The sequence below is a fragment of the Kryptolebias marmoratus genome, linkage group LG4, assembly GCF_001649575.2.
Source record: "Kryptolebias marmoratus isolate JLee-2015 linkage group LG4, ASM164957v2, whole genome shotgun sequence".
Classification (NCBI taxonomy): Eukaryota; Metazoa; Chordata; class Actinopteri; order Cyprinodontiformes; family Rivulidae; genus Kryptolebias; species Kryptolebias marmoratus.
In genome coordinates, this window is record NC_051433.1 from 26,125,049 (window position 1) to 26,135,316 (window position 10,268).

General features: G+C 38.0%; 1 protein-coding gene across 1 annotated transcript in view; it reads right to left on the reverse strand.

The window, feature by feature from the left end:
- Nucleotides 1-3,758: 3,758 nt before the first annotated feature.
- rpn2 (ribophorin II) overlaps nt 3,759-10,268 on the reverse strand; it is a 15,765-nt gene continuing 9,255 nt past the window's right edge. The window contains exons 10-18 of the mRNA XM_017441137.3: nt 9,319-9,410; nt 9,103-9,217; nt 8,694-8,888; nt 8,518-8,604; nt 8,334-8,429; nt 7,078-7,153; nt 5,445-5,574; nt 4,784-4,888; nt 3,759-4,374 (exon numbers count right to left, since the gene is read on the reverse strand). Coding sequence (XP_017296626.1) covers nt 4,837-4,888; nt 5,445-5,574; nt 7,078-7,153; nt 8,334-8,429; nt 8,518-8,604; nt 8,694-8,888; nt 9,103-9,217; nt 9,319-9,410 — 843 coding nt within the window. The 3' untranslated portion in view covers nt 3,759-4,374; nt 4,784-4,836. The remainder of the gene's footprint in view (nt 4,375-4,783; nt 4,889-5,444; nt 5,575-7,077; nt 7,154-8,333; nt 8,430-8,517; nt 8,605-8,693; nt 8,889-9,102; nt 9,218-9,318; nt 9,411-10,268) is intronic.

The following is a 10,268-nucleotide window of genomic DNA, read 5'->3' on the forward strand; positions in this document are numbered from 1 at the left end:
TACTTCAGCCTTTAATGTATATTTTTGAGCATGTGTGGATTAAAGAAAAGCTATAGTAAATTTAAACTTGTGAAACCAATTCTTGTTTTTAAAAATGATTCAAAATGTTTGCCGTGGCAGCAGTAGCTCGGTGGTCAGTGCTGCAAACTTTTAATCCTAAAGCTGCTGGTTTAACTGTCAGGAAGGGCATCCTGCATAAATTAATTGCAAGATCTTTGGTGCGAATTCGTCTGCTGCAGCCACACAGCAGAAACAAAGAAATGCAACACTGAAAATATATGTTGTGTACTCATTCTGCACTGCCAAAAGAACAATTCAAATAAACCAATAAATGCTTCAGATTTGTATGACCTTCATGCCCATGACGTTATTTGTAAATGTCTGAACACAAATGGTGTCTTGGTGGTCTCTCTATTCTCCTTCTTCACGATCACTCAGTTTGTGAGGATGGCCTGCTCTTGGTAGATTTACACGTCCCATATTTCTTCCATCTTCTGATGATGGATTTAACAGAACTCCTGGGATTTTTAGAGCTTTGGAAATCCTTTTGTATCCATCCCCTGACTTGCTAAAATGTAGCTAACAAGCTCCTCTGAAACTTATTATTAAAATCTAACCTTATCCTGTAATAGTTAGTTATTGTCTCCATGGTCACTGTTTTGCAATATAATGGCAGACTCAGCTGAGCCAGGTGGAGCCACACACCTCACTTCATACTTTCACCAGCCTCTAGTTCAGGATCAGTTTGTGTGTATGGATGAGAAATCATACCATGTTATGACTGAATGTAAAAGAACATTTTATATGTGTGGTTGGAACGTGTATTATGACTGCTTGGAAAACAGGACATTTCATTTTGACTACTGGATCAGAAGGTCCTTAGGTTATGACTTCTACTCTGGCCAGTTGAGCACATACGGTCATTGGTTCTGTGGTTCATGCATGCTCGGTTCACAGGCACTTCCTGGAAACTGATTGGGTCTGAGTCCAAATCTGAACCAATCACAGCCCCCCATATATATATATATATATATGTATATATATATATATATATATATGTATATATATATACACACACCCTGTTTAGCATTTCACGTCTGCCACAACTTCAGCAGACTGCCTGTACACTGGTGAATCTGTGACCAGCTATAGAATTTAGTAATAAATTGCCACAGATTCTTGAGTTCACCGTCATTTCAGAAAATCTTCTGTAGTGAGCTGCAATAGTGACTGAAAAACAGTGGAAAGCACACGTGTTATTAATAGGAGCTGTTGTTGTGTGTGATTTTATTGTAAAGGTTCAAGGGATAGTTCAGTCAACTTTGAAGTGATGTGCTAATAGTTATTAGTAGTTATCATACATGACATCAGTCATAGAGCACAGAGTGTGGAGAAACAGGCAAAAGTCTTCATCCAGGCGAGGCTAACAGCCAGCCAATCAAAAAGGAGCCTGTTTTTTAAAGCTTTTCAGGCTTGTCAAGCTCCCCAAGCAATATACCAGTGTGAAAGGACATTACATTAGCTAATATGAACCTCTAAACCTTTGCATGACACTGTTTGTTTAGTTTGTTGCTTTTTTCTCAACTGTACATGCAAAAGTTTAGATGTTTAATATTAGCTAATTTAGCGCTCTTTTCATAACAGTATGTTGTTTTGAGTAAAAGTTATTTTATAAGCATGAAAAACAATTTAAACCAGCCCTTGTTTGTTAGCCCAGTGTGGACAAAGACTTTTGCCTCTTTCTTCATCCTCTGTGCTCTATGACTGATGTTGCGGCTGATAAATAACCTAACTGTTTATAACTATATGACAGAACATCACTTCAAAGATGGACGTAGTATCCCTTTAAGTGGGTCACAGTGATGTTTATTCAGCCTGGACTTTTTATGCTTCAAGACTCCATCGTTAAAAGTCATACAAAATCAAAATACAAATTACCGTAGTAAAAATTTTGGGGTGTTTTTGCACATTAAGCCAGATTGCTGCTTGGTTCCTGTCATGTGTCTTAAGCTGTCAGCCAGTGAGCCACAACGAGCACCACCAGTGTCCTCAATGTTTCGCCCGCATGAAAACTTTTTTGACAACACAACCCAGTGTTGAAGAGTTTCATTCAGCTCCAGTCCTCAAACTGAAACCAACAAAGGCAACTCAGCATTCTCGGAGTCAATATTCTTTGTTTGTTTTTTTTAATGATTTCTTCTGTGCAAAAAATGCAAGAAAAGGTTTTAGAAAAATATAGTGATTTTCAGACTTTAAACCTTATTAAAATAAATGTTGGTGCAACATTCCTCAAGGGTCCAAACATAATTCATCCAGCTCACCCCAACTTTCATTTCTTTTCCCATTCAAAAACAAAAAAGTTCATTATGTACCAATTTTTTGAATAGACATTAGTGTTTTTTGTAACTTTCCTGCAAAACATAACTTTGCAGGAACTTTTTTTTTTTTTAAACTAATTAGGGATGTGAGTTTTGTTCCTTGGTAATACCAATGTGGTCGGACGTTTACAGGCACTCGTCATAAGCTTGACTGTCATAATAATTTGGGGCTTTTAATTATTTTAAGGATGCAAATTGTTGGTTTTCCAGTGCAAAATTATTAAAAAACACACAACTTTAATGCCTTCTTATTCAGGAGATTATCTCCTGCAAGCTTACCAGAGGGGCAGGATCTTTTCCTTTGAGCCTTTGTTTTTAAACGCTGATGAGGAGAACAATTTTTGGCCATTGATTTTTAGCCAGAGAAACCCGAGGACTATTAAAATGGGCTGACCTCAACCCTACTGAAAATTTCAGGCCTAAAAGAGAGTTCATAACAAAATACCAACCAGTTTAAATGAAACTCTACTGTATCTGACATGAGTGATCAAACATCCAGTCAGAATTATGTTGGAAGCTTGTTGATGGATACATTACCTGTGGTCAATGCACTTTGCCAAGGTACATTTGTCCAAATAAATAAATAAATATGAGCCTATTAGTATAATTGTGACCCTGCACAAATTAGAGAAATTCACAGATTCAACCTTGTGCACCTATTCTTTTGTGTCTAAAATTAATTCAAGTCCAAAAATAGCAATATTTATGTTCACAACAAGTATGTAAACATAGCTGCAGTTATTTAAGAAAAATCCTACATCAATATTTCCTGAAGATTCAACAGTCCTTACCTTAAAGTCTCCATCCCTGGGAGCCTTTACCTTTTAGCCACCATTATGCTGCAGCCTTTAGTTTTTAGCTGCTATTGTGCAGCAGCTTTTAGGTTTTATCTGTCATTTTGCTGCAGCCTTTTGCCCTTGCACTGCTGCTTTTAGATAGTGTTTTAAAGTTTTAGCTAACATTTTGCTACTTTTAGTATTAAACTGCCTTTTGATCATTTTAGCTTTTAGCTAGTGTTTAGCTTATTCAAGCCTTTAGGTTGTGTTCATCTTCTTTTAGCCTTAACAACTCAGTTTTAGCTTCTTCAGCTCTCTGCATTCACACTGCAGTTTGTCAAACAGCATTACAAACCAACGGGCACACCAGGTTCAGTCAGTCTGTTCATATTAGTCAGGACAAACAGTAAAACACAAAGTGTTTGGACAGATGTAAAAAATGGGACATATTCACCAAGAAACAACTCTTGAATTTTCAATGCATCTGCTGTGAATAAATTACAAAAGAAAAGTATTTTAAGTGGATTCTACAGATAAGTGATACAACTTACCAAAAAAAAACCCACTGGTTTCTTATTTTTCTTCAGTAAAGAATGACACAAACTTAGATTCACCTCAGCATCTTTATTTTCCTCTCATTACAAAAACATCACATTCCAAAAGTGCCCATGTTCTTTTTCCAAATTTTATTGAGGACATCGTCTGTATCAAAGAGTACCACAGGCAAACATATTGGCATAGTTAATAATCCAATTGTCAGTGCTACAACCAACCGTTTAATATTAGCTGAAAATAGAAACTTTTTAGGAGGTGAAATGGGCACTGAGAAACTGCACAATGGAATGTACTTAACACGGACAAACCCCAAATCTTATCAAGAAACCATAAAGAAAATTTCAGCTCGCTTAGAAAACCGGTGCATTGAACCAAAGAAAAAGACAAAAAAGAAAATCTCAGAAGAAGATGAAGTGCAATGATCAGTAGCTTTTCAGTCTTCAGTAGAAGAATTTGTCGGTGTTTGTCCAGTCTTTCAGAAACGCTGTCATGTCTCAATTCCCTCCATTTGGATCTACATATCTGCCTGTTGGTTGGATTCTTCAATGTTCACGCCATCTTTCCATAGTCTGATTTTTTTTTCTCTCCCCCCCCCCCAAAAAAAGCAAAAAAATGACCATTGTCAGTGTCTTCTTTTAATTACTTGCCCTCATTTTTTCTCCATTCTGTGGGAAAATAAGAAAGACAGCATTAATACGGTCAGGAGAGGAAGACTTTCCTGAATTTTTGTTGTTTCTCTTGACTATGAGGCGAATCATGCATTTGGATCCTACATATTGACAGAAATGTCTAAGATGAGGACAATGCAAAACTTCTTTATAGAACACAAACCATATCACTGAGACACTATGATACAACCAGAACCATGAGTCGTAGACCACGATGGAAGGACTACCAAAGAACTGGTATGGCTTTGGTTGTAATGACGGTGACAGGATGAGAAAAGAGGCAAACCAGGGGGAGGGCAGCAAGTGCACTCAGCATTAAAATGAGTGAGTAAGCACCACACAGCCATGCACACTGCCAGACATTATGGAAATGCAGTGTGGATGCAATCTGAGAGGACGCCCTTACTTCAGCCTGGGAGCAGAACTGACTTGTTTGTTACAAAAAAGGGGGGGGGGGGTTTACCGAAGGCTCCTATACTTTGCCAACCTACTACTTTGCTCTGCTGCAATCCTGAAAGAGGAGTAAAGAGAGAGCAAAGTGTGGATAGAGGGGTTAAAAAGAGACAGCTTCAAGTAGATAAAAAGGACAATGTCCTCACAGGAAAAATGACATTGGCACAATCTTTAATTGCAATATCCTATTTGCTTAAAATGTTTAATCAGGCTGTTGAAAGATAGAAGTGATAGAGACCAATTACAAAGTGACCTCTTCAGTCAGTGAGACAGGCTACAAATTGCTCACTCTGGCTATCGAAGAGCTCTACATATTGATGGTGATAAAATTGCCCGCTCAGATTGTCACCTTTGCGGATCTTGTTGCTACGTTTCTCTCCTTCTATACATGAGCCCTTCTCTAGGAGAGAGCTCTGTATTAAAATGATCCTCTGAAGGCCCACTAAGGAGCTACAGACATAGAAAAAGAGCACTTTACTCTGGTTTAGGCAAAAAGAATTACTAAGAGTTCTTAAATCAGCAGAGTCCTCGTCACCTGAAAGGGCCCAGGCTCTCTTTCTTAGATCAAGGACTCTCTGGGAACTATTTGTACCAGGCACCATCAAGAGACGTACCTCTTCACTGCCTTCTGGGCTAGCATGCGGTTCCCAGCCAGGAAAGTTACACCACCGATGATTGCCAGGTACTTCAGAGTCTGAAACATGTTCAGGTGGGTCCAGTAGATGTACAACAGGCCGAGCATGGCTGAAATGACAAGAGCGAGAAGGCTTGAGTATTCACTTTGACACAATCCAACCTCAGCTGTTGATTTGTGTTTTAACAAAACGTTGGAGGTAAAACAACAAAAAGTACCATCTTTTTCAATTCTAAAAATTTACATATCAAGACATCATCAAAACAAGTACAGAATTTTCACCAGGACCTTAAATTACAACCCTAATTCCAACAAAGTTGGGAAGTTGTGTAAAATGTAAATAAAAACAGAATACAATGATTAGAAAATCTCATTAACTCTTTCTTCTTTCTTCACAAGCATAGTAAACATATTAGACGTTGAAATTAACAAATTGTATAATTTTTAAATGGTAATTCTGAATGATGGCAGCAACATGTCTCAAAAAAGTTGTTCCGGGTCCATGTTTCCCACTGTGAAGCATCAGACCTGTTTTAATGCAGTGGCCCCTGAGGGCCTAAAGACCACAAACACCCAATATTGACTTTCAGCCTTGTCCTTTGAGCGCAGAGATTTATCCAGATTCTTGACATTTTTGGTTGATATTATGAACTGCATATGATGGTAAATTCAAAGCCTTCGAACATTTCTGTTCAAAAACATTATTCTGAAATTGTTCCTCTATATTTAGACGTGATCGTTCTTAGACTGATGAAACTCTGCCCAGCTTTACTTCCCAGTGATTCAGCCTCTCTAAAATGCTCTTTTTATACCCAGCCCTCTTACTGACCTGTTATCAATTAACCTCATTGGTTTCAAAATGCTCCTCCAGCTGTTTTATTCATACCACTTACTTTTACAGTCTTTTGTTGCTACTGTCCCAAAATTCAAAATTACCTTAAATCTAAAAGAAAAAAAATACTACTATTTCTTAAATGTTTGATATGTTTATTATGTTCTACTGTGATTAACATAAGGGTTTTTGAGATTGCAAATTATAACATTTTGTTTTTATTTACATCTTACACAACATCCCAATTTTGTTGGAAACAAGGTTGCATTTTAGGTGTATTAACACAATGCCATAACGACAGACAGACAGCAATAATCCTACAAAAGCAGAATTTGCTGCCCATCAATCTGGGAATCTGAAAAGAAGATTAGTTTAAGTTTGGTCAAACAGAAGATGCCTACTTAAAGTCCATGCTGCTGGTGGCTCCACAATCTAAAGAATTAAAGGAGACTGTTTCTGCATTTCAACTTAGTTTTGGTTAAATAAACCATGACACTGTAATGTCATGTTTCATTTACATTAGTTTTTCTAATTGTACGGTCTCATGACATCAACATGATTTTTGATGTCTTGAACCAAAATCTTCAATAAGAAAAAAAAAAATGTTCAAAGTGCATTTTTCTTTTTCATATCTGTATATGAATAGATTAAAATGTGATTATGGATATCATTACTCCTGCTCAAAGTAATTTACTTATCCTGAACAACAGGAGATGGATAAAAATTAAGCTGTAACAATCACATCTGTATTAATTAGAGCATTTTAGCATTGAGCACTAACCTGCGTGTCCCAAATGGAAGAGAATAGTACTTGGAGAGAAGCTGAAATTGGAGATGTTGGCTCCCAGCTTAAACCACTAGAGAAGAGAATGGAAATAAAACAATGACTTGTTTAGCTGTTTTTTTTTTTTCTGACAGGACTGCAAACAAAAGAGCTGACAAACAACAGAATGCAACAACTATTAGTCAGCAGTGTAAAGACAAAAATACTCCATGTCTTTTGTGATTTCAAATTAAACAAAGCATTATGTCTGTGCTGGATAGTGCTGTTGACCATGTTCCTACTGAAAAGCTTTTCTAAAGTGGGTTAAGAAAAATTACTGTTCGTGTAACATCAATGCCACATAAATACTGTATTTGTAACAGTCTGAATGACGACAGAGTTGGGTTGGCATCTACACACGCAGATCAATTTATCGATCCCCTTACATCTCACTGAAACAATACAATGATTCTGTTAGCTAATTTTCTGTTTATATAACAATGATGTGCTAAAATGGTATGGACAGATTTGTTAGTACCCTTAAAGACACCATTAATCTTTGCATTATAGTCATTTCAAACTAAGTGTTTGACCCTAATTAGTATCACAGAAGCCTTCGAGCTTTCCATCAGTCATTCAGCCGATTTCAAGGGAACAGCCACTGGGTAGTTTGGTATCATTGTGTGGACCACAGTGAACGTAGAGCAGAGAAAACAAAGAGAGCTGTCTGAGGAGCTCAGAAAGATATCCATGATAAAGGTAAAGGCTTCATGTTCTTCCGGCCACAGCTGCCATTAATACTAAAAAAAAAAAAAAGAGGAAGAGGAAATGCAACCCTAGGTTGATCAGGCGCATGGTGTGGATGGCAGAAAATGAGCCAAGCTGAACTCCAAGGTCAAGGTGCGTCACTTTCTGATCACACCATCCGTCATATTTTGAATCATAATGGACTCAGTGGAAGAAAACTCAGGAGGCTCCACTGCTGACAGATACACACAAAACAGCCAGCCAGAACTTCACCAAAATGCATGTTGACTAGCCCAAAGGTTACCTGGACAAACATGGAGCTTTTAAGCAAACACACAAGTTTTGTGTTGTTTTTGTTTTTTAATTGTGGAAGGGTACCAACAAAATGTATCTATGTCTGTAGGTGTGCATTTAAAAAGGCTTTTGGTTTATGACTTATTTTCCCATACCCTGTCCTGCTTCAGAAAATTCAACAATAAACACAGAGCAAAACAGGAAACATTTCTGGGCAAATTTTCAAATATTACCAAAATGAGCAGAAGCAGGAAGGGAGACAGGATGAGAGCAGTGAAGGTGTTGGAAACCACAGTTGGAGGCTTCTTTTCTGGTTCCCTGAACAGGTGCTGCACAGAAACAACAACATTTTACAGCTACTACATGTATCATATCTTTAGTACATAAAATATAAAGAAAAAAAATGCGTGAGGATACCTGGATCTCTGGTTTGGGTATGTAAAGGGTCTTGGGCTGAACAGCAGCTGGAGCTTCCTCATCCACAAACTTTAGAACAACATCAGCCTGCCAACAGATGCCAACTCATCTTCAGCAACACTTCAAATGTCAGTAAGTAATTCTCATTGCAACTCAAAGTCTGAACAGACACTCACCACGTTCCACAGGATGGGATTCTCCAAGGTCGCATCCCCAACAATAAGGTAGAGGGAATAGGTACCAGACATGGAGTCAAACTCAGATTTTCGCTCTGCCGTGTCCAACTCAAACTTGTAGAGATTCTTGCTGTCGGGTTCAGCCACAAACACAACCTCCTGACCAGTTTTCTGATTGTGGAGCCGGACAAAGGTCTGTGTTGGAGACAATAAATCCCTCTTCCATTAACAAGGTGGTGAGCTCAGCAGTTCTGCTTACTTGTTACAGCAGCTGGACATTTATGATTCTCTTGGTCAACCACATGTATTGTTTAAAACTATCTTGGTCACAAAGGTGATCATGAAAGCAGATGAAATCAGATACAATGAACAGTTCGCTGCAGGTGCTGGGTCATGTCTGATTATATACCTGGTGAGGTGTGAGCTCTTGCTCAGTCTTAACGTCGAGCAGCTGGAAGGACATGGCAAAGTTCTGGTGGCTGTCTGCTGTGAAGGAGCTCTTGGCCTTAGAGGGATAAGCCACCCTGGATTATCAAACGCAAAGAAGAAAAGTATAGAGTTCTTCACTATTCTGAGGCTTAGTCAACAAAAAAAAGTGACTCCAATGATTCAGCTGCTTGTTAACCTGGTGGTCTTGGTGCCAATGCTCTGGTCCTTATCCACCACAGAGAGGTCCATGTTGGTAACAGCCACCTCAGTGGATACTTTAACTTTAAGCTGCAGATGGACACAGAAACAACAGAATGTGGAGTCAAACCAAGAGTAGTAGTAGAGTAGTCTGGGTATAATTTTAATTCCAAATACAATTAAAATTCAAGATACAATTTAATGCCTGATGTGAGTCAGGCATTAAACATGTATCCTGAAGCAAAAATAAGAAAGACGGCACACTCAGAATGAGTTGGGATCAAATCACTAACTGTATTCAAGGGTAGTCTGAGTCACATGTCTGCATCCTCTTTAACAGCATGTGTGCTAATGTGTCCTGATCCAAACAGACAACATGCGGAGCACAATCCACCGCTGAGTCAAACAGCTGGGGTTATTATTAAACATTGTAACTTTTTTTTTTTCCCCTCCCTCTTTCATTATGTTAGTCAGTAATTATTACTTTGGCTGTATATCGGGCCTGGGGTACTTTTAGATAGTTCGGTACCATTAGTTTTAGCATTGTCATGTTTTAGCTTATTTAGCCTTCCTGTACACTTACCTTAGTTACTGTACAATTAGTTATCATATTATATATAATTAGCTGTTAGCGGGCCTTCTTTTGGTACCTCTTAGTTTATTATTATTCTTGTCATTATCATACACTCCTGATCAAAATCTTAAGACCAGTTAAAAAACTGCAAGAATTTGCATTTTGCACTATTGGATCTTAAGAAGGTTCTAAGTAGAGCTTCACAATGTTAAAAGAAGAAATCAGCATAAGAGACAAAAACTTTTGAGCAGGGAATTAATTGAAAACTGCATTTTACACTCAAACATGATTTTTTCAGCTGATCAAAAGTTTAAGACCATAGCTCAAAAAACCCCGAAAACCCCCCAAAACAGAAATCAAATTGTCAAAAAAAA